The sequence below is a fragment of the Nannospalax galili genome, unplaced genomic scaffold (assembly GCF_000622305.1).
Source record: "Nannospalax galili isolate Female #2095 unplaced genomic scaffold, S.galili_v1.0 scaffold342, whole genome shotgun sequence".
Lineage (NCBI taxonomy): Eukaryota > Metazoa > Chordata > Mammalia > Rodentia > Spalacidae > Nannospalax > Nannospalax galili.
In genome coordinates, this window is record NW_008349359.1 from 2,846,333 (window position 1) to 2,871,789 (window position 25,457).

General features: G+C 38.1%; 1 protein-coding gene across 1 annotated transcript in view; it reads right to left on the reverse strand.

Moving 5' to 3' along the window:
• Ubr1 (ubiquitin protein ligase E3 component n-recognin 1) overlaps positions 1 to 25,457 on the reverse strand; it is a gene marked incomplete in the record, with an annotated part of 168,776 nt that overhangs the window by 141,805 nt on the left and 1,514 nt on the right. Inside the window, 3 exon segments of the mRNA XM_008846839.3 lie at positions 8,701 to 8,811; positions 13,364 to 13,442; positions 15,318 to 15,574. Coding sequence (XP_008845061.1) covers positions 8,701 to 8,811; positions 13,364 to 13,442; positions 15,318 to 15,574 — 447 coding nt within the window.

Consider the following 25,457-nt stretch of genomic DNA (forward strand, 5'->3'; position numbering starts at 1 on the left):
GAGAATGCATGGAATTATTTCACTTTTTTTGCATTTGTTGAGGTTTGTTTTGTGCCCCAGTATATGGTCGATTTTGGAGAAGGTTCCATGGGGCACTGAATAGAAAGTATGTCCTTTGGTGCTTGGGTGGAATATTCAGTAGATGTCTATTAGGTCCATTTGATATATGGTATTGTTTAATTCAGATGCCTCTCTGTTAACTCTCTGCCCTGTTGACCGATTTAATGGAGACAGTGGGGTACTGAAGTCCCCTACTATCAATGAGTTGGGATTAATCTGGGTCTTAAAGTCCTGCAGTATTGTTTTTATGAAGTTGGGTGCACCAGAGTTTGGTGAATATATGTTCATGACTGTATTATCCTCTTGATTTATTGTTCCTTTGATCAGAATGAAGTGGCCCTCTTTATCTCTTCTGATTATTTTTTGTTTAAAGTCTATTTTGTCAAATATTAGAATTTCAATGCCTTCTTTTTTCTTAGTACCATTTGCTTGGTATATTTTTTTCCATCCTTTCACTTTGAGATAGTGTCTGTCCTTGAAAGTGAGATGGGTTTCTTGTAGATAACAAAAAGATGGGTTTTGTTTCTTAATCCATTCACCTAGTCTGTGTCTTTTGATTGCAGAGTTTGGTCCATTAATATTTAAAGTTATTAATGAAAGATGTGTATTGAATCCTGTCATTTTTATTTCTGTTTACATTCTTGATATAGCTGTACTTTTCCACAGTTATATGTTCATTGAATTTCTTTCTGCAATCCCTTGGGTATAGTCATTCCTTTCTTCAGCTCTTTCTATTGCTTCTAAACTCTCCGACCCTGTAGCCCCCACTGTCCAGGAACTAACTATGTCGACCAGGCTGGCCTCAAACTCAAAAAGATCTGCCTGTCTCTGCCTCCCAAGTGCTGGGATTAAAGGCATGCACCACCATGCCTTTTTCAGCTCTTTGTATTGCTTCCAGAGCTCCCTGAAGGGCTGGTTTTTTGGACATGAATTCCTTCAGCCTACTTATATCATGGAAGATTTTTCTTTCCCCTTTGACTATAATAGACATTTTGGCTGGGTAAATTAATCTGTGTTGGCATCTGTGGTCATTTAACACTGGGAATACTTTGGTCCAGGCTCTTCTGGCTTTCATTGTTTGCACTGAAAAGTCAGCTGTAATCCTAATGGGTTTTCCTTTATATGTCACTTGTTTCTCTTTTGCAGCTTTTGGTATTTTCTCTTTGTTCTGTACGTTTAGTGTTTTTATTATGATGTGCCACGGAGAGTTTCTTTTCTGGTCCTGTCTGTTTGGTGTTCTATATGTTTCTCGTATTTGTATGGGCATGTCTTTCTTTAATTTTGGGAAATTTTCTTCCATGATTCTGTTGAGGATCGTGTCCATTCCATTATCTTGGGATTCTTTCCCTTCCTGTATGCCTTGATTTGTAAATTTGATCTTTTTATGGTGTCACACAATTCCTGCATATTCTATTCTTGTGCTTTCTTAAATTTTTCATAATCTTTTCTTGAGTGTTCTAGTTCATCCACTTTATCTCCCAGTCTTGATATTCTGTTTTCCATTTCATTCATCCTATTGGTGAGGCTTTCTCCTGTCGTTTCTAATTGGCTTACTGAGTGTTTCACTTCCTTTTTCATTTCAGCCTGAGTAGTCTTCAATATTTTTAGCTCTTTTCTGAATTCATTCAGAAGTTTATACCTATCTTCCTTCAGTTCTTTGATTTCCTTGTGTGTTCTTTAAATTTACTGAAGTCTTTTATCATGTTTATAATTGTTCTTTTGAGTTCTATGTCCTGCATTATCTCTAGGGGGTTCTCATTGTACTCCTCTAGAGCACTATTTGTATTTGGTCAGGATATGTTATTTTGGTTTTTCATGTTATTTTTTTTTCTCTGTGATTTTGACATTTGAATTTCTTTTGTAGTTTCCCGATTCTTGTGTGAGACTCAGGCTTTCAAGTTTAGGTCAGCTTCTTTTTGTGAACCTGATTGCTTTTGTCTTCAGGAGTTCCCACAGAGGCCCAAGTCAGATGAGTATCAGATGCCCTCAGGCTTTTTCCTAAGGTCTGGTTCCCTCCAGGAAAGATGCTGTCCTCAGGAATTTGGGGGTTGGACTGGCCTGTGAGCAGGGCCCAAGAAAGATGCTGGTCTTGGGTAGCTGGTGGCCATGCCACCCAGAAATGCAAAGGGAGATGGAGGTGGGAAGAGGCCCCAAGGGCTTCTGGGGACTGCAAGGAGGAGCTGGGTTGGTCTGGATGCAAAGGAGCAGCAAGCTGAGGTCAGTCCCGGTGTCCAGGAAGAAGCTGATGGGTTGTGCAGCCCAGGGAAGCAGAGGGAGGTGAGGATGGGACCAGGCCCAGAGGGCTCCTGTCAACCTCGAGAAGGGACTGTGTTGGTCTGGATGCAAAGGATTAGGAAGCAGTGGTGGTTCCCCCGGGGTCTGGGGTGCCGAGACAAGGAATGGGACAGTACAGGGAGATGGGAGGGTGAATGCAGCTGGGGGAGTCAGGCGCGGAGGGGGAGATGGACTTACCCAAGAAGAAGCTGGTGGGTTGTGCAGGCCCAGGGAAGCAGAGGGAAATGAGCTATTTGTTTTAATTTTTTGAGACACAGTCTCATTATGTGGACCAGGCTAGCCTGAAATTCACAGAGATTCACCTGTCTAAATGTGCTTTTTATGTGTATTTCCTTGGACTAACAATGTTGAGCATCCTTTCATGTGCATGTTGGCTATTTATATATCTTCTCTGAATAAATGTCTATTCAGGTCCTTTGTTCAGTTTTGGTTTTGCTTTCTTTTGTTTTGAGACAGGGTCTCCCTATAGCCCCAGGAGGTCTGGAACTTGCTATGTAGACCAGACTGGCTGTGATCTCAGAGAGATCTGCCTGCCTCTGCCCTGTGAGTGCTGGGATTAAAGGTGTGTGCCACCATACTCGGTTCATTCACTGTATCTTCTATCCTGCCCTCTTGTTGAATTTATTAATTCTAGTATTTTTTATGTATTCCTTAGGATTTTCAAAATATACAAAATAAATCATCTTCAAATAAAGCCAGTTTTACTTTTTCATTCTAATCTGGCTGCCTTTAAGTATTTTTTCTCAATTAGACACCTGGTACAACCTCCAGGGCAATAGTGAACAGATGTGGCAAAAGCAGATGATTTTGTCTTGTTTCTGATCTTAAGGGGCAAGCATCTAGACTTCCACTATTACATAAGTAACTAGCTCTGGTTTTTTATGCCTTTTTCTCAAGCCAAAGAAGTTCCCTTCTACTCATAGTTTGTATTTTTACTATGAAAGGATACTGGATTTTGTCAGAAGTCTTTGCTGCATTTACTGAGATGATCATGTGGCTATGTTTTGGTTTTGTTTTCTTATTTTGAAACAGGGTCTTACTATGTAGCTTTGGCTGGCCTAGAACTCAGTATGTGGACCAGGTTATCTTTGAACATGCAGTGAGTACTCTGCCTTTGCCTCCTGAGTACTGAGATTACAGAAAGGCACCACTATGCCCAGCCGCCATGGTTTTGTTTAGTCAAATCTATTTATACAATACATAGAGTTAATTGATTTTTATATATTAAAACGATACACAAATAGAACATCTCTAAGCTAATATCCAGATTTCTTATTTTTCACTTTGCTTTGGAACAGGGTCTCCCTATGTAGTCCAGGCTGGCCTCAACCTTGCATAGATCTTCCTGTTTCAGCCTCCTGAGTACTGGGATTGCAGGTATATTACCACCACAGTTTCACCAGCTTCAGATTTCAGATCTGGGGATTAGGGATACTCAGCTGATAACATCCATACAAATATTAAAAAATTGAAAAATTCTCAAAATCTGAATCACTTCTGGTCTTAAGCCTCTTAAATAAAGGAAACTTATCAAGTACTTTGTATCATATATGAAGTCTTATTAAACTATATTACTCTACTATTAGTAATGATATTAACACTGATGACTGGTGTGATGACAGTAAGCTACCTCTAATGTAAAAGTTTCATTTTTTTCCCCTTATAACTAACTATCTGTGACTACTGAGGTTTCATTAGGGGGACAATGGCAGATGAGCAGCAATATCTGTGAGACCAGGGGTCTACATGGAAGAAAGTCAAGATAAAAAGCCACAAATAGAGAAATAAGAGAAAGAGCTCCAGAAATAGAAATAAAACTAGGTGGGCTTTTCTCCAAAGGCAGCTAGTGCAGCCACAGCAAGCAGTTCACACTGAGCTGGGTTCCTCCAGGGAAGTGGGGTGAAGGGCTCCAGTTACCAAGCACTGCAAGAACAGAGACAGAGTTCATGTTGCTAGAAACCCAAATCAGATGATTTCAGTGGCCCTGGAGAGGAAAATGGAGCACAGCAAACGGCAGATATGCACCAGAAAAGGGGTATGGGAATGTAAAATCAAGATTTCCAATGTCTACCATCCTTTTTCCCTCAACATTGTTCCAAGGAGCAAGGGATTAGACAGCGGGAAGATCTCAGCGGGCAACAAGTCTGGCCCACCAGCAGAGGAGTGGCAGCAGCCCAAGGACGGAGCTCCAGAGAAGGGATATTCACAGTGCTCACCAAGTCCCCAGCCTTGCCATTGCCGGGTGGAGCAAACGATGGACTAGGAGCCTGGAAGAGTGCAGAGCAGTGTCCTGATGGGAGCAACAACCCCCAAGCAGCAGACTGCAGACAGAAGCACAGTTAAGGAGTCTAGGGCTGAGAGAGTCTCACAACTCCCCACCAGGCCACAGTAGAAAGGACCATGGGAAGTCTGTGACATAAGTAAGGTAAGTACAGGCACAGGAAGAAACGCTGACAGAGAGCATGATGCCTTCATTTTATTGCTCATTTGTGTTTGTAGATTTTAATCTTTAATTTTTACTTTCCATTTTTACACATTTTTAAGTATGTATATATTTGCACTTTAAACATTCAGTTATGCTGTAACTTATGTCTCATTGGAAAAGGCTTTTGTTTGTCCTTCTTTTCTCTAAACTACAATGTCCTTCTTTCTCTAATACAGGATTTTCTTACACCACATACATTGCTTATTCTTACTTTATCTCCTCTTGTCCTTTGCCCCATTCCCTCCTCACTTCATGACTTATTTAAGCCCTTAGCCCTAAAAACAAACAAACAAACAAACAAACAACTACATTACCATTTCCCCAACCAGTACCCTAACATCACAGTTTCCAAACCTTATAGTAGACACAGGTGAAGCACACATCTTCTGCAACTAACAGTGGAGCTGTGGTCAAACCATCATGTTGGTACTTCAGCTACCCCCATACCCATTCCCAGAACAAAATCCTAGTGAAGACAGTGTACCAGGAAGACTCACATGAAGTGAAACAAATGTGGAGAAAAGGGGGGAGAAACTAAAAACTGGAGGGAGCCCAGACACCTTCCAACAGATGTGCAAACAGTTAAAGAACACACACAAAAAAGAGAGCATTGCACCGCACTTCCAAACTGACAACTTCTGAACACCAGAAAACAAAGACAATAAGATAGCTGAAATGCTAAAAACAACAACAACAACAACAACAACAACAACAACAACAAAGATTTCAGAGTCTGGCTTTTAAAAAGGCTAAGTAACCATATAGGGGACTTAAATAAAAGAAAAAGAAATTAATTCAGGATCTAGACAAAAAAGTTGCCAAGGTGGCTGAAAGAATCAGTAACTTGGAGGAAAAATTGAGAAACACAGAGAAAAGATTCATTAAGGAAACTGAGATGCTGAAAAAGAACCAAACAAATTCTAGAAATGAAAGAATCAATCAATTAAAAAAAACAAAGACAAGAACAAGAATTCAGAACACTTTTCAGAGATGGAGGACAAAGTGAAGACAACAGCACATACAGGAATATACATGAACATAATCAAACATCTCAAGAAGTCTGGGATACACTCAAGAGACCAAACCTAGGGCTCTATGGGATAGTAGGAGCAGAGACATTATATAAAAAGACTTAAGACAATCTATTCTATAAATAATAGCCAAGAATTTCCCAAACCTAGAGAAACAGACATCCAAACACAAGAAGCATTTAGAATTAAGAATATCTCCATGACATATCATAATGAAAATTTCAAACATACATAACAAAGAATACTGAAAGTTGTAAAAGAAAATCAACTCATACACAGAGGCAGAAACAACAGAATAGCATCAGATCTTTCATCAGTAACACTAAAAACTAGGAAAGAAGCCAGGTGTGGTGGCGGTGCACGCCTTTAATCCCAGCACTCAGAAGGCAGAGGCAGGCAAATCTCTGTGAGTTCAAGGCCAGCCTGGTCTACATATTGAGTTCTAGGCCAGCTGGGGCTACAGGGAGACCCTGTCTCAAAAAGACAAAAAAAAATGTGTGTGTGCATGTGTGTGCATGTGTGTGTATGTGTGTGTGTGTGTGTTAATTTAAGGACTTAGACCGACTGGATGAAAAAAGAAAACCCAACACCTAAATAGGAAAGACATCCAAAAACCAAAAATCAAAGGCTAGAAATCAACCTACCAAGCTGACATAGCAATTCCCATTCTGATAAAGTAGACTTCAACCCAAAGTTAGTCAGAAGAGATAAAGAGTGCTACTGCATAACAATAAATGGAACAATTCATCAAGAGGATATAACTGTTTTAAGTATTTATGCACCAAATCTTGGGGCCATTGATTTCTTTAAAAAAAAGTGCTAAAAGGTGTTAGCAGGCCAATAATAGTCGGAGACTTCAATAGCCCACTGTCATATCTAGAAAGGTCTTCCAAACTAAAGGTCAGCAAAGAACACTGGGTCCTACCCCTAGATGCAGTCACTACTTCTACAGATATCTGGATTAGTTTAAGGAACATAAAAGTGTATGTTCAGAGGGCTGGAGAGATGGCTCATCAGTAAGAGCACTGACTGCTCTTGCAAAGGACTGTGGTTCGATTCCCAGCACCCACACAGCGGCTACGAACCATCCTAAACTCCAGTTTCAGGGGAATCTGAAGCCGTCTTCTGACCTCTGCGGCATTGCATGACACGGGTGCACTCACATACATGCAGGCAACACACTCATACACATAAAAAAAATAAATAAATAAAATATATTAAAAAAAGGGTATATTCATAGAAACTTTCAAAGATTTATCTGTGATACTGTAAGAACATAATGTTTGGAGGGAAATGCTATTTTGTGATACTTTTCACAAAATTTTCAATGGATTTTGACTAAATGTTCTCTCTGTTTTTGAATAAGTTATGGTACTTTGTACTCGCTGATCCAACAACTGACTTTCAGGTATGAGTCTTTTACAAGTCTCTTAATTCATCTGTGTCTGTGGTTTCCTTTTAACTCATGTCAAAATGTCTGCATTCAGTGAACTTGCTCAATTTTATTTTTTGTTTTTTTTTTGGTTTCTTGTTTGTTTTTTGAGACAAGGTCTTCCTTTAGCACCAGCTAGCCTGGAACTTGCTATGTAGCCCAGTCTGGCCTCAATCTCACAGACATCTGCCTGCCTCTGCCATCCGAGTGCTGGGATTAAAGGTGAGTGCCAGCACACCTGGCCCTTGATCAAGTTTTGTTCTTGACTAAGATGTATCTACTCATTCTATTTGTCTTTTTATCTTCATTTTAAAAAATATTTTATTTATTATTATTATTATTATTATTATTGGTCTTTTTGAGACAGGGTCTCCCTGTAGTCCCAGCTGGCCTGGAACTCACTATGTAGACTAGGCTGGCCCTCTGCCTCCTGTGCTGGGATTAAAGGCATGCACCACCACACCTGGCTTATTTATATTTTTATATTTTTAATTTAATTTTATTTTTTTGATCTTTTTGAGACAGGGTCTCCCAGTAGCTCCAGCTGACCTGGAATTCACTATGTAGACCAGGCTGGCCTTGAACTCACAAAGATCTGCCTGCCTCTGCTTCTGGAGTGCTGGAATTAAAGGTGTGCACCACCGCGCCCAACTTTTGTTTATTATTTTTATGTGTATGTGTGCATTGCCTGCATGTATATAAGTACACCCATGTTATGCAATGCCTGTGGAGGTCAGAAGAGGGTGCTGGATCCACTAGAACTGGAGTTCTGGACAGCTTAGCCGCCATGTGGGTGCTGAGATTCGAACCCAAGTCCTCTATAAGAGCAGTCAGTGCTCTTAACTGCTGAGTCATCTCTCTAGTCCCTATTTTTTCCTTTAAGTAATTTGGTGATGCCCTCCTTTAATATGCACTGGGGAGGCAGAGGCAGGCAGATCTCTGTGAGTTCAAGGCCAGCCTGGTCTACATAGTAATAATATCCAGGCCAGCTGGAGCTATGGGGAGACCCTGTCTCAAAAATACCAAAAAAAAAAAAAAAAAAAAAAGTAATTACTGAATTCGTATTTTAACAACTGTTTTCAAATTCATTATTTTCTCTTCTTATCTATTAACGTCTTATTCTTAAACGGTTATGCATTATTTATCCTTACTTTTCAAGCCAACAAAAAATATCCTGAATTATTTTTTGTAAATTCGTTTTCTTTACAGAAAATTTTAATTTGGAGAAAAAAAAACAAAAAAGACCTTACATTTAACTTTTAGAACAAAAATATTAGATCCTAAATGGAATTCATCATAACTCATATATATATATACACACACACACATATATAAAACATTTCTTCTCATCAAATTTCAGAGTTTAAAAACAGAAATTAAAAAAAAAAAAATCTTACCTCTTTTGCAGTACCTGCTCTTCCAGGCTCATGATTTATACAAAAAGGGCCAGTTTTCCATGCCTCTATGTCTCCACAGTCACAAAACCCTCCTCCAGTAGAAGTATGCATCTGATAAATGAAAAATGAGATTTTCATGGTACCAGAATGTATTATAAAGCAGTGAAAAATGGGAAAGTTGATTCAAATAGATGCTCACCAACATGTCACCCTTAATTTCATCTAATCTAATACAATCCAAATAGAACCTCACTCATGCCAGGCAAGCACTCTACCACTAAGCTACATTTCCATTTCCAGCCCTAATACTTTTTAAATCTTGTATTTGTAGGGTTTTTGGTTGTTTTGTTTGTGCATGCCTAATACTTTTTAAATCTTGTATTTGTAGGGTTTTTGGCTGTTTTGTTTGTGCGTGCTGGCCTGCGTGCATGCATACATGCATTTTGTTTTGTTTGCTTTTGAGACATGGTTTCTAGCTAGCCTAGAATTCACTATGTAGCCCAGGCCAGCCTTGAACCAGCAGCAATCCTCTTGCCTCAACCTCTCAAATTCTAGGATTACAGAGATGAGCCACCATAACCTGACTGGATATTAGTGAAAGATGATATATATTGTCATCATGCAGAACAGGTCTATAGAATATATAAATCATGCCAATGACTTTTTTTTTTTTTTTTTTTTTTTTTTGGTCTTTTTGAGACAGGGTCCCCCTGTAGCCCAGCTGTCCTGGAACTCACTATGTCGACCAGGCTGGCCTTGAACTCACAGAGATCTGCCTGCCTCTGCCTCCCGAGTGCTGGGATTAAAGGCGTGTTCTACCACACCCGGCATTCTAATAACTGTTTTTATAATTAACTCTTGGCTGTCAGCTTTGCTTATTCTTTGGTCCTTTTGATCCTAACCCTTTAATTCACTTAAACAAATGTTTACTGAAAGCTTCTGTGTTCTAAGTACTATGGCAGGCATAGAAGGTACAAGTACACAAGAGGTTTAGAGTTAAGTGGGGACACACAGCACACACAAATAAGATGGAGAAAGGGACAGAGGAAAAAGCGGCTGCCAGTAGGGTTTGTTTTTTTGTCTCCAAGTAAGTCTTAATTGGTTTGCAGAGATGTTCAGTAAAAGAGTATCATATCACTCAAGGTGACAAGCAGGCCTGATTTTTGAATCAGCTTCCAAGATACAAGATAAAGTGAACTTAGCCTTAATTTTGGTTCCATTTGATCAAATTATATTATTAGGATCTTTGATTCTTAGAACTTAGCCTACTTATCAAATCAAAGAATTTGATCCCATCTGTAAGCACAGTAGCAAAATAAGCAGCAAAAGATACACTGTAAAATGAAGGCTTTGGGTTTGTTTCTTTCTTGTTCTAAAAAACTGTCTTAGACTATTCTGCCACTGATCATTTTTCTTGATCCTCTGTCCACATACCAGCATATCCAGTCTGTCCCAACCATGACTCTTCCTCCTCTCAAACAATACAGATCTCATCTTATTCCTTCCAATTGTTAATAGCTATATCTCTTTATTTTATGAAATATTTGTTTTCAAAGGCATATACACAAGGTAGAGGTAATTCACAAAGTGCAACAGTGCAAAGAACATCCACTAACCCAGGATCCAGCCCAAGAAAATTAATACTACTGAAGTTCCCAGTCCCATCCTGAAGGTAGCTACTTGTCTGAACTGCTTATCAGTTGTTCTCTCATTTTCCTTCAGAAGTTTCACCACACATATTTGTATCTCAGAAAGCTTCTACCAACTTACTTGGCAGCAAAATGCTTCATTCTCTGTACATACACTTCTGAATTTTTTTAAGCTTATAATTTTTAAAAATATTTTTAAATTATGTATTATTTTTATTTTATGTGTATGAGTGTATGGCCTGCATGTATGTAAGTGCACTCATGTTGTGCAATGCCCTTGGAGGTCAGAAGGCATTGGATCCCCTGGAACTAGAGTTACAGATGGTTGTTAGCTGCCATGTGGGTGCTGGGAATCAAACCCAAGTCCTCTGCAAGAGCAGTCAGTGCTTTTAACCACTGAGTCATCATCTCTCTAGCCCCTTAAACATAATTTTTTCTTTGTCATACAAAAGTCCATCTTTCTATGTTCCAGGCTGGCTAGAACTTGCAATCCTCCTGCCTCTGTATCCCAAGGGCTGGGATTACAGGCATATACCACAACAGGCTTATGAAAGCTCAGATAAAAAATCTCTGGTTAAGCTGTACAAGCACCAACTAGAGCTTGGCAAAAAACCCTAAAAATGGCAAACCCAAGGGCAGTTCACATGTTCTGTGGTAGCAAGGCAGTCGAAGTTTTAAATAACCTGAAGACAGTTTAGTAAACAGGTTCTTCGAAAATAATAGAGACATTTGACTGATCCAAAGGAAAATGAGAAAGAAAGACAAAGTGGGGCAAGTCCCATAAGAAGCACATATATCCTACTTCAAGACTGCACTTTCTTCTCAGATTACCCTACTTCCTTGTAAGTAAAATATCTTTTCCTTCATAAAATAGTAGAAGATGGCAGATAAGTTTTTTTGTTTGCTGCTCATTTGTCCTTTTTTAAATATTTTATTTATTATTTTTGTTTTATGTGTATGAGTGCATTGCCTGCATGTATGTAAGTGCACCCATGTCATATAATGCCCGTGGAAGCCAGAAAAAGGCAATGGATTCCTTGGAACTGGAGTTATAGACAATTGTTAGCCACCACGTGGGTGCTAGGAATCAAACCTGGGTCCCCTGCAAGAGTAGTCAGTGCTCTTAACAACTGAGCCATCTATACAGCCCCTCATTTGTCTTTTGGAAAAAAGTAAAATCCAGGTTAGAGAGATGGCTGATAGTCTTCAGGCCCACAAATCCCAAAGCTTGGAAAACACTGCTTAGCAGTCTTTAAAATCTAAGGAACTTGAAAAACTATGATTTTGAGACTTCATTTTACCTTCCCTTTATCCTCCCAGAATAAAAATGAGAAGAAATTAACAACTTTCTCTTTTCTCTATATCTAGGATTATTTCTTGAGTTCCCTAGCAAAGAAAAAACTACACTTTGGGCTAGGGTTGTAGGTCCATGGTAGATCACTTGTCTAGCATGTGTAAAACCCTGTTCTTGAGTCCCAGTACCAGGGGTAAAAAAACTATAATAAAAATGATCATATGGAATATTACCAATGATCAACTTTATAAATTTCATCAGTAAAATTACCTTAAGCAATCATGGGAAAACATTTTAATTTCACTATAGCATATGCTCCTCAAATTCCTTTTCCATGTGCACAATAAGCCCATTAACCTATAGACCTTCCTGAGATAGAAATGGTAATGCTGAGGCCATTCTAAAACCATGAGTAAAACTCTCAAGTTTACAAAAGACATGGTCTATATAACTTGAAAATGTTATTGACATTTACAGTACTTTAGGCATGTTATATATACAAAGAGAAACATCAATTATCATGTCTGTCTGAGTCTGGAATATAGAATCAGGAGTATTATTTGAGAAATTAACTTAGCTTCAAATAACAAGTTTGTCTAACAATTCAACAGAAAAGGCAAAAGTCTAGACCCCATTATTAATTAAGAAAATGCAAACAAGAATAGCTAAATGTATGAGACTGATGCATTGCCTACTGCACTAAGGAGGCACCTAAGAATAGCTAAATTTAAAACAACTTACAGTACCAAATCTCCCAAGAATGTGGAAAATGGGAATTCTTATCAACAATTTTAGAATTTATATTTGGTATAATCACTTTATACATTACCCAAGTGTGGGTAAAGATTTACATACCTTAGAACTCAATGATATATAACCTAAAGAAATCCTGCCTGAATATATATCAGAACATACTCATAGCAGAATTATTAGCAGTACTAAGTTAGAAACAATCTACATATCCATATGCAATACACTAAAGACAATATAGTTTATTAAAGACCACCAGACAAACTACATACATAGGCTGTTCATAAAGAACTACATACAATATGACTCCATCTACAGATAAATCTTTTCAATATGGTTTAAGTGCTTTAAGCTAAAGGGAGAGAAAACAAACAAGGAAACCATTATCACAAAACACAGTGAAGAGTTTCTCAATGGAGAAAAGAGTGACTGAGATCCAGAAAGGTCAAAGGGGGGCTTCTGAGATCTGGCTTGTCCTATTCCTTGACTCAGTAATAGTCACACAGGTATTTGGTTTACATTTATTCTTTAAACCATTTATGTGCTTGATATAATCTCTTTAAAAATAGGTCATACCATGGGTTGGAAAGATGGCTCAGCAGTTAAGAGCACATACTGCTCTTGCAAAGGACCTGAGTTCAGATCCCAGAGTCATGTTGGATGGCTCACAACTTCCTGTAAGTACGGCTCTAAGGCAACCCAATGCCTCTGGCTTCTGCCCATACCCACACCCATGTGCACGCACCCACACATAGATACACACATACACATAATTTTTAAAATAATCTTTAAAAAAGAAAAAAATTTCAAAATATGTTAAACCAAGAAGCTCTAAGGAGATACTTCTTGAGGTAGCTACTTTATCACATGATACATTTAACTAGAGTTCCATATATCAGAGCTATTTAGCAGGAAAGCAAATACTGGTCAAGAATTTGGACTAGATGATTTTCTGTATCTATTTTCATACCTTATAACGATGATTTTTATGAACACTATTCTGGAAGCAGTCCATACAGAGTACACATGTTGGATCAATAGCACAATCCCTGAAAAAGATTAAAAAAAAAAAAATAGATTCCAAAAATTGACTTCCACTGACACTTAAGGTGTCACTGTAATATTATTGAGTTTCCTGTATGAAATGAATACAAAAATGCCTCAAATCTCAGTTATTAGAATGTTCTGAGAAAAGACAGTATTGCTAGCATAATTTTAGCCTATTTCAGCCACATTTGAGTCTAAATATGGATGTCTGGTTTATAACTTTGAACTTTAGCTGGTTTCAAACTGCTAATTATGTGAGGCACTACATGAAAATTAGTTATGGAAAAATAAGTTTTACTCCATTATCTGCCATCATCTTCCTCTTATTTACACTTATATTTCAAAAGCACCGTGTACTGAAACTGAGGCTTTGATAAGGATGGAATTCCCTGGAATACAAGTACTATAAAGGAAGAGATTTTTAATTTATATACTAATTAATGTTCCAAACACCTAGAACAGTACATGGCACACAATTATGTACTCAATCATTGGGTGAATGAAAGAAATCTTATTTCTTTTTACCTCTCCCCCTAATAACTTTTAAAATATATTATTCTTTTTCGTATTTTCAGGAAAACACTAAAACATCAATTACTAAAAAAATATAGAATTAACTTTTTTTAAAGATTGGAAGAGATGAAATCATCAAGTTAAAAAAAAAAATTTGGAGCTGGGTATGGTGGCACACACCCATACTTCCTGCACTCTCCAGGCTAATGCAGGAGGAGGCCAGTCTAATATACTGAGACCCTGTCTCAAAAATTACACATACAAAAAAGGAATTTCAGAGCTAGAGAAGGAGACAAAAGAAGAAGAAAAGGGAAAGCCTAGAATTACAATAAAGCAAAAATTTCTCTGTTGAATTAATAACAGTTAAATTTACAGCCACTTTTGAAAGAGATGTGTCTTTGCTCTGGAAATTATTATCGAATGTGTTAAAGCTGTAATGAAATGCCTCTTCTAACCAAGTGGTTATTGAATAAAATAAATTAATAAAAAAATTTCTCTGGTCTACAATGATCTTCAAGATAACTTCTCTTACCAAGAACAAAAATCCTAAACCTGCCTCCAATTTCCATACAACTGACCTTTTGTTCCCACAGGTCTACAAACCCCTTATACCCCCAAATCCTGGAAGGTTTTATTACTTTGTGGGCTTGCACCAAATCTTATCTGGTGGTAAAAATAAATAAGTAAATAACGTATGTAATTTTATATAAATTTTAAAAATACACACATATATGTATAAAACCTGGACACTGGGCCTCATGCCTATTATCCCAACACTTGGGAGGCTGAGGCAGCAGGATTACCATGAGCCCAAGCTAGCCTGGGTTACACAGTTAAGTTACAGGCCAGCTTGGGTTACATAGTAAGTTCTAAGCTAGCATGGGCAACAAAATAAGACTGTCTCAAAAAAAGAAAAGAGAGAAAAAAATATGTCTGTATATACATATGATACAATGTGACATGTGACTATAAACTTCACATCACTTGCTGTGAATATTCATAGATTTCTTACAGAAACCTTGTTGTGTCTGATCATAAGGTTCTATTGAGACTCTGCTGAGGAAGTAGTCAAAATTCTGAAATATATCTGATCTCAACTGTCTCAGATAATATGCTGATTACATCACACAATGTAAAAATCTATTTCTTGTATGCTTTTGAAGAACAGGAAGAAAGAGAGAAAGAACTGTTTAACTACAAGTCATATACTCAAAAAGCTGTAAGAGCAAAATGGACCTAAATGTAAAATAAAAGCAGCTTACTTAAGATTAAATATACCACAGTCAGGAGTAAACCAAGAAAAATATGTCTTGAAATAGGCATAATGCAAACTGGAACTGATCCTCTAAATTCCTGATGCTTACCTACAAGAATATGTTGTTTCTCCACTTTTGAAAACCTTCCCACACAGCTGAAATGCTCCACTGTGCTTTAATTTCTCTAAGCAAATGTCTGGATCTTCTCCAAATAAGTACCACTCCAATGGAGTGAATATTGACATTTGTACATTCTCTTCTTGCTTCTCCAAATCTGGATCCATCTCAGCAAAATAAATTTCTGGCACCAACTGTGCCAAATGGTGCAAAAAAGCAGAATAAAAATCAACTTGCTGATCCCACCACTGGAAGAAAAGAAGATGACAATCAGGCTTTTTTTTTTTTTTTTACAAGTTAAAAAAAAATTATTGAATACAAAATTTCATTAATTCCTTGAGAATTTCATATATGCATACAATGTGTCTTGATCATATTCATCCCCAAGTCCTCCCCCTAACTCCTCCCAGAACCACCTCTATCTCCCCACCTCCTCCCAACTTCATGTTCTTTCCTTTTTATATATACGTAATCCACTGAGTCCAATTTGTGCTGCCCAGATACTCATGGGTATGAAGCCATCCAATGGAACATGCTTGACCTACCAGGAGTCACACCCTTAAAGACAAGTTCTTTCTTAATGATCTAGAGTACAAGTAATGGCATGTACTTTCAATGTGGCTTACAACATTTTTATCCTTCACCAAGACAAAAAAAAGAATTTAATTGAGTCAGTGAGAAAGCTCAGCAGATAAAGATGCATGCCACCAAGACCAACAACCTGAGTTCTAGCCTCAGGATCCCATGATCGAAGGAAAGAACCAACATCTGCAAGTTGTCCTCTGGCCTCCACATGTATGTCATGACACATGTGTACCAAAACATATGCACACACTCATAATATAAGTAAATAAACAAATTTTAAAATGCTTCTTAAAATTTATATGTGTTTTGCCTACATGTATGTAAATGCACCCATGCATACAATGCTTACAGAGGCCAGAAGAGGGAGTCAGATCACCTAGAACTGACTCATAGCAGCTGTTATGTGGGTGCTGGGAACAGAATCCAAGTCCTTTGCAAGAGCAGCCAGTGATCTTAACAACTGAGCCATCTCTCCAGCTCCTTAAAAATGCCTTTTAAAAAAGCATTAATCAGGGGCTAGAGAGATGGCTCAGCGGTTAAGAGCACTGACTGCTCTTGCAGAGGACCTGGGTTCGATTCCCAGCACCAACATGGTGGCTATGAACTGTCCTTAACTCCAGTTCCAGGGGAATCCAAAGCTCTCTCTGACCTCCACGGCATTGCACAACATGGGTGCACTCACATACATGCAGGCAATACACTCATACATATAAAAATAAAAAAAATAAAATATTGAAAAAAAAAGCATTAATCAGGTGGGCATGGTGGCACACGTCTTTAGTCCTAGCACTCAGGAGGCAAAAGCAGGTGGATTTCTGTGAGTTCAAGGCCAGCCTGGTCTACATAGTGAGTTCCAGGTCAGCTGGGGCTACAGGAGACCCTGTCTCAAGACCAAAAGAAAGCATTAAGCATGAGCCATAAATTCAACACAACTGTTCTAAAAAATGAGAGGGTACAGATATTATATGTCCTGATATGTAATATTCTTCAAGGTCACAGATATTATATGTCCTGATATGTAATATTCTTCAAGGGCACAGATATTATATGTCCTGATATGTAATATTCTTCAAGTATGCTGCAAAATAAAAGGCAAAAGGCACACAACAGTGAGTACACATTATACACATACTATTTATAAAGTGATGGGGGAGATACAGTATATGCTTATAGTTCAATAGAAGAAAAGGCTGGGATGTAGCTCAGGTGATAGTGTGCTTGCTTAGCATACAGGAAGTCTTGGAGGTCTCATCCACAGCACTACATTAAAACTGGGTATGGTGGCACATACCTGTCATTCCAACACCCTGGAGGTGGAGGAAAGAGGATCAGAAGTTTAAAAGCATCCTCAAGATACATGGTAAGTTCAAGGCCTGGGCTATACGGGGCCTGTCTCAAAAAACAAAAAACAAACAAACAAAAAAACTCTGAATAAATTAACAATGGAAAGAGCCCCGGGAAGGGTCTAGTTTTCACTGTGCATAACCCTTTATTATGATTTAAATGTGCAATGTTCCCCATAAACCCATGTGTTTAAACAGTTGGTCTCTGGCTAGTGGCATTGCTCTAGGAGGTGGTGGAACGTAGATGGAGGCAGTAGGTAGCAGGGGCTGACTTTGAGGGTGAAAGGCCAACTTTTAGCACCCTCTTGCCTAATCTCTTTGTTTCCTAGTTAGCCACAGGTATGTGAGTAAGCCACCTTGGGTTCCCAGCACCACAGGCAGCATGCCCTTCTGGCCATGGAACTGTAAGCCTAAAGACTCATTCTTCTACTTGCGTCTGTCGGGTGTTTTGCCCCAGCAAGGAGAAAAGTAACATATATCTTTTTTATATTTACAATTTTTATTCATACACACATACATAAATATGACTTATCTGTAGACATAATTTTAAATCATTTACTACTATACATTTCAGCAGGCACAAAATTATTTATAAAAGCACAACCCTAAAAACTAGGTTTGATCTCTGGCACCACACACACAAAAAGCAAAACAAAAACCTAGGTATGTTAAATCATATTGAGTTCAATGCTTATTCTGCTAAACCAAATATAAACATATATGCAGGTCTTTTAATTTTACCCTTATTGACCTACTTGGTTTCACACCACAGTAAAACAAAACAAAGATCTTTGATTTCCCTTTAATCTTTTTCTAGTCTAAATGAAGCCCCTTAGCTAACATGTATTGTTTGCATGTAGTAGGTGCACCCCATCAGGAAATGCCCTGGGAGAGGGTCAGAAGAGGGCATCGAATCTCCAGGAACTGGAGTTACAGACAGTTGTTAGCTGCCATGTGGGTACTAAACCTGCGTCCTCTGCAAGAGCAGTGTTCTTAACTGCTAAGTCATCTCTCCAGCCCCACTACTAAATATTCTTAAGCTGTATCTCTCTCATTATTACATGCCTTAACATGAAGAATTGATACTATTAAAGACATGTTGGAGTCCAGCATGGTGGCACACACCTTTAATCCGAGCACTTGGGAGGCAGAGGTAGGCAGATCTCTGTGGGTTCCAGCTCAGCCTGGTCTACATAGTGAGTTCCAGATGACCTAGGGCTACAAGGAGACCCTGTCTCAAAAAGACCAAAAAAAAAAAAAAAAAAAAAAAAGACATGTTGGTCAATTTGGGCAGAATGCATGAATGCTGATGCTGGCAGAGCCTTTCTAGGGGTCTGACTACTAATTAGCTCTCTATCCCTCTACTCTGCACTCTCTCTCTGCTTCAAGGCCCAACTCAAGACCCAGCTTCATGAATCCTTCCTTCACAGGTAAGTCCAAGAAAACTTCTCTCCTGTTAATGCTAATATAGTACTTACTGGAGAAGACACTCATTCTGTACCTTACTAGCTGACATCATTGGTTACAAATACTCACTTGTTCCCCTTAGCAGTGCTGGGGATTGTACTCTGTGCTAGAAAAAACAAAGGAAATGTCGGCATTAGGCCATCTGTAACTTTGTGTACAGAACTTGCACAGTACACAGTAAAATCATAGCCTTTCACACACACAAATTCCACTATTGTCACAACTCTGGAATTTGCTTGTTTGTTTTATTTTTTTTGAGATAGGCTATCACTCTATAGCACAGGCTGGTCTTGAACCATGGTAATTCTCCTGCCTCAGCCTCCTGATGCTTAGATTATAAGTATGAGCCACCATATCCAGCTTTGAAAATTGTTTTTCAAACTAAAATTTCTGTCATTCTTTCCAGATGAAAAAACAACAGCAAACTATTACAAGGGCCAGCAAGATGTTTCAGCGGGTAGAAATGCTTGCACACAGGCCTGATGACCTAAGTTCGATCCTAGATCCCACAAGGTAGCAAGAAAAAAGCAACTCCTGAGAGTTGTCCTCTGACCTCCACACATGTACTATGGAGCCTGAGCGCCAACACTCACATGCATACACATACATGACCCCATACACACATATACAAAATTAAATAAGTAAAAATGTTTTTAAATTTTACAATATATATTTTGCTGAGTAAACAAAGTATTCAGGAATTATTATTGGTAAATATTTCTTTTTTTTCCCTTTAGCTGGTTTTAGTATTTTCCTTCAGTTGCAACAGAATAAAATTTAAAATGTTAACTTTAATGACCAAAAAAACCCTCATTTTCTTCATAACATTCAGAATTAAGGAAAGGCTTTCCTAACTGATTGTCCTATAAAAGCAAGTTCTCACAACATTTAAATTCCCAAACATTCCAAACATTTTCCTCATCCCCATGGAGACTAACAGATATGTCACAACTCTGTCTAAAATTTGTGGGATGCCTGTACAGGAACATCATTCCAGAAAAGAAACTTTAGTAGATTCTTGTTCAAACTACAATTTATCCTTCCTTAAGACAATTGTTAACATCTACAGAGCCTTCAGAGCCCCTATTGCTTTTTAAATTCTTTTTTAAAAACCAAAGGGTATATATATGCTGGGTGTGGTGGTGCACGCCTTTAAACCCAGCACTTGGGAGGCAGAGGTAGGCGGATCTCTGTGAGTTCAAGGCCAGCCTGGTCCACATAGTGAGTTCCAGGACAGCTGGGGTTACAGGGAGACCTTGTCTCAAAAAGACCAAAAAAAAACAAAAAAAAAAAACAAAGGGTGCAACAAAATCTAGAGGATCTGGAACTTATCATAGGCAACACTGAATGAGCAATTCGAGAGCATTTCTACGCACGAAGAACTCTGTTTCAACAAAGTTTTCTACTACTTTGTTTTGTACTATTCGACAAGCTCACAAAGTTTAAGAACAAACAACAAAACTGTAGTCCATGCATGAGATCCGAGGTACAACTGCCAGTATTGCAAGTAAACAAATAATCAGGAAAAAAAAACCTCATGAACTGTAGTTCATCTGTTTATTTTACATATCTGATAATCAGCAACATAAACCCAGCTGAACACTTCTCAGCCAGCTTCCATTTTTACAGCTTACAATTAACTCAGAATCTATCATCCTATAACTTTTATCCTGGGTAACCTGAAATAATTCAGTATCATTCACTCTGTTCTTTCACCTAACAGTCATTCAAATAAATGAAGATAACTACTTTGTCTCTCATTAAGCTCTTCACTCCCCAACTAAACTGGAATGAAGGGACTAAAGATATTTATCCATCACAGAAATGAAATTTGGCCAACCCTAGAGAGATGGTATCTAGACCACTCTTACTCAGTTATGCTTTTATGGAATATACACAATTATGTCTCTGTGCAGAGGAGTGGGACTATTTCTTACCTTTCTTGTCTTGGGCATTAACCTGATTTAAAAGACCACATTCTCTTTTTTGGCAGGTATATCACACTTAGGACTTGGTAAATATGTACAACTAAAACCCTTTAGATGAACCACATAGAAGATACCATGTCCTACACACCAGTAAACCTAACTGTAAGACTTTACTTTCATTTCAATGAAGTTTTACATTGTTAGTTTTGATGCGATGCTCAACCAAAGCAGACTATTTTTCATACTATAAAGTTTTGTTATTCCTGCTAGCCTTGTGTTGTCTATGAACATAAGTAAATTTCCTATGGCATTACAGCACTGATAATATGTCAGAGTAATATACAGAGGCACATGGCAAACATGGCCTCTCTCTACTTTCCACTTGAAATAATGCCTAATATACTGTTAGAATTCAGTTTTTACAACCTGTCTCTCCTGAACTATTGTCTTCCTTTTTCATCTCTGATCATATTTCTGTTTGAAGTCTTTTTAAAAAATTTTTTTTATTATTTTTATTTTATGTGTATGTGTGTATTGCCTGCATGTCTGTAAATGCACCCATGTCATGCAATGCCTGTTGAGGTCATAAGATGGCATTGGAGCCCCTGGAACTGAAGTTACAGATGGTTGTTAACCATCATGTGGGGGCTGGGAACTAAACCTGGGTCCTCTGCAAGAACAGCCAGTGCTCTTAATCACTGAGCCATCTCTCCAGCCCTGACCTGTCCATGCTTTGAAACTCCTCCAGATACGTATGAAAAGAAAATTAGACACAAGGAGGTTCCGAGAAAACTGTTTGAAGTCTTTGAATGAATGAAATCTGTTTTCCTATAGCTCTTTCTGCTGTATGGACTACATACTTGCAAAGCAACTAAATTATGTTCTCAGATTACAAAGTAGAGCATGTGTGAGTAAAAAAATTAATTAATTAATTAATTAAAAGACTTGCCTTCCTTGGCTAATGTCATTTCTAGTTGAAAGGCTTTTTAAAAGCTAGCCCATAAAGATATATTAAGTGGTTCAAGTCTCACTCTACTAAGTAAGTCAAATAGACTTTGTTTTGAAGAGCGGCATTGTGTGAACCATTAGAAGGAAAATTGTATTTAAGAGACTAACTGTGGATTCCATTCTGGTCAGAGCCTGTGTCACTTCTGGGTAACAAGTAGGTACTTAAGGAACCACAACAACTCTTCTGGAGTCTTTCAGTGATGTTTACTTAATATAGCCTATTTTTATTAGCATTCCATCTATTATTGGGACACAACATTTTTTTAAAGGCTGTATCATGCTAGGTGTGGTGGTAGACATTCTAGAATACAGGACTGTAAATTATATATAGGTCAACATGAGCTATATAACATGACTTTGTCTCAAATAATAAAAAAAACACCCATGCAAACTCAAGCAGACAAAAACCTAGCATAGAACTGGGGAAATGGGCAGCAGGCCCCAATCTTAGCTGAAGAACTATTAGGCAGCTGATTACTGCTGGGTGAGGAAAAGCTGATCTTCTTTAAGGGACTGATTCTAGATAGGCTGACTAGACCCCAGTGGATGAACTTGCACTGAGAGACATCAGGGGACACTAATTTGACTCAATAGTCCTTAACATAAATGACAGAATGCATGAAATCCAGTATGTATGGTGGCTATAGGATGGTGCCAATAGGGAAGGGGGTATAAAGAGGACTAAGATGAGGTGTATGAAATACACAAAATTTCAATAAAAATATATTAAAAAACAAAAACAAAAAGCAAACAAAAAGAGGAATAAAAATGGCTGTTTTTTCATAAGTGACTTGTTAACTAAGAATGTCATAGAATACACAGCAATTCACAGTAAGTCATGAGGGAGTAAAGAGGTCTTAATATTTTGTCTTAAGCCATCTGAGACAATGGGTTAAAACTTAAAGGAACTATTTCAGAGTACAGCATATAATTAACACCTTTAGTGAAATGGACAAAGTGATGGCAGAGGAAATCTAAAGCAATCTTCAAAAGCAGCACATAAAGAAAGAATGGGCAGGACACCCATTCATCCTGAACCACTGGTTTATGTATATAAACCAATTCTAGACAGATTCTCTATAAAATGTTCAAGAGACTGAATGGATCTGATTTAAGCTCACAAAGATTATACTGGTTATCTATAGAGAATGAACTAGAAGATGGCAAAAGTAGAAAGACACCAGTTACGAAACTACAGTTGTCTTGGCAACTTGGTGGTTTAGATTTCAAAGATGAGAGTAAAGACATAGAGATGTTTGTACTCTAGAGCTACTATGGAAGCGTCCTGCCCTAAGACAGGAGTAACAAAACTCCTGATTTGCTTTCCTCTAGTCTCCTAAAATCTGGTGGTTCCTCTTAGTCTGAAATAACCACTTCCATGAGTACTTAAGCCAAAATCTAGAGGTACAGATGTCATCTATTAATTCCATTTTCCTTCAGCTTAATCCATGAGCAAGTGTTCTTGACTTCTACCGTATTTCCAAAATCTTTCTCAAATTGATATATTTCTGTCTTCCCCTGACAATCCAGATAATTCATCAAATACAAGGTATGTCTTGCTGCTGCAACTTTGTAATTGCTCTCCATTTTCCTTTGCTTTTTAACTCACTATGTAGACCAGGCTGGCCTTGAACTCACAGAGATCCTCCTGCCTCTGCCTCCTGAGTGCTGGGACTACAGGCAAGCGCCACCAACCACATGTGGCATGCTTTCCCTTTTTCAACCAACTATCAGATATCCAAGTGGAGATGTCAAGTAAGCAGTTGAATTTATGATTTGGAAGCTCAGAAGTAAAATGACCTAGAGATATAAAGCTGGGAATTGAACATATGTAGATAGTACTTAAAGCCATGGAACTGGATGAAATTACCTATGCATATAGGAAAAATAAAAGATCTCTGGATCATGACAACAGACAGCATCTAAGATGGATTTCGTGGGGGGGGGGGGGGAATCCAGTTAAAGAAAGCAGAATGTCTGCCATACCACCCCAATACCCTCTGAATTCCCAGATTTTTGTAGTCTTCATAAATGAACCCAATAAACCACCCTCTCCTCAAAACTACACTCCACAACACTGCACTACTCTTACTTCCTAGGCTGCTTCTAGGTATGTGAGTACACATACACACACACACACACACACACACACACACACACACACACACAGCTTGTTCTTAAAGATTTTATCCATCCCTATAGCACCAACTACCAATAACCTACAGAATCAATTCTGGTGAACCTTAAACAATGTTTTTGTTTGTTTGTTTTTTGTATATCCAATAACTCTCATTTACCATTTCATTCTAAACTTCTTAAATATATTATTAGTGCATGCATTAATTATATATATGTATGTGGACGCACATACCATGGCATGCAAGTACAGGTCATTAGACAATGGATTCTCTCTGTCTACCTTTAAGTGGGTTCTGAGGTTCAAATTAAGGTCACCAGGATTATGCAGTAAGTGCCTTTACCCACAGAGCCATCCCATCAGCCCTATCATTTCATTCTAATTGCATGTTAGGTGATATTAGAAATATTGCTGGTAGCAATAAGACCAAAAAAAGAAAGAAAAAAAGACCCAGCATCTAAGAAGGGAGTTTCATTTAAGAAACTCATAAACTAGAGATGTGACTCAAATGGAAGTGGTAAGATTTCTTACACGTCTGTAACTGTCCTATATTTGTTATTTTGGTTTCCCTTGCCTGCATCCACTGGTGATTTAAGCTATAAATCATTCTAAATCTGAGACTAAATCTGAGCTTCTTTTGTTTAACAACAGTAGTAGTAAACTGGGAAGCCAGTATCTCCACTGGCACAATTAAAATTGTAAACAGTAGCTTTAAAAAGTACTGTACTTTAAAAAGTAGCTGGCACCATGGTACACACCTTTAGTCCCAGCACTCAGGAGGAAGAGGCTGGAGGATCTCTGTGAGATCAAGGCCAGCCTGGTCTACATCGAGAGTTCTAAGCCAGCTGGGGCTACAGGGAGACCCTGTCTCAAAAAACCAAACAAAACCAAACAAAACCAAAAGTACAGGAAGTAGAATGATCTCTGGGGTCAAGCAGACAAATTCAAGGCAAAAAAAAAAAAATGCCTAAAAAAGTGATTATTAAGCTTAAGAGTTGGGTCTTTATCCACTTCAGTTACCTTGTCTTAATTAAAAATTCTTTGATCACTTATATTATCTGTGTCACTAGACTGAGTTCCCTGAAGCTATTTACAATGTCTCCTTACTACTTTGTAAAGCCTGAAAAGCCTTGCCCAAAGAATATACTATTTTTTGAAGAGGTAAGACTTTACCATATAGATCCTCATTCAATTTCTATGCCAATTCCAAATTAAAGTTTAACTTTAGTTGTTTTACTAATGAGGTTTTATGGTACTAGTGAGAAAGAATGAACATATCAAAGCTTTAAATAAATAGTAGTCATCTTTGGCAATAGGAAACTACAGCTCTTCTGGCCACAACACAGTTTCGACACTTCTTAAAAGGCAAAAAAGCACAAGATTCTACTAATCTATCATTTTCTATTTATTTTAGATGGACTCTCACTGTGTTGCCCAGAGCTGGCCTGGAACTCCTAGATTTAAATGATCCTCCTGCCTTAGTCTCCTGAGTAGCTGGGTCAAGATGCTGCACGTATGGGGAAGTAGCTCAGCACAACAGTGCTTGCTTAGCATGCACAAGGCCTTGCGTTTGATCCCCAGCTCTCAAAAAATGTTTGAGCTACTTCTAAACTTGTTCTAAACATCTCATTCCTTATCATCTCAATAACTTTTTTCCCATTTT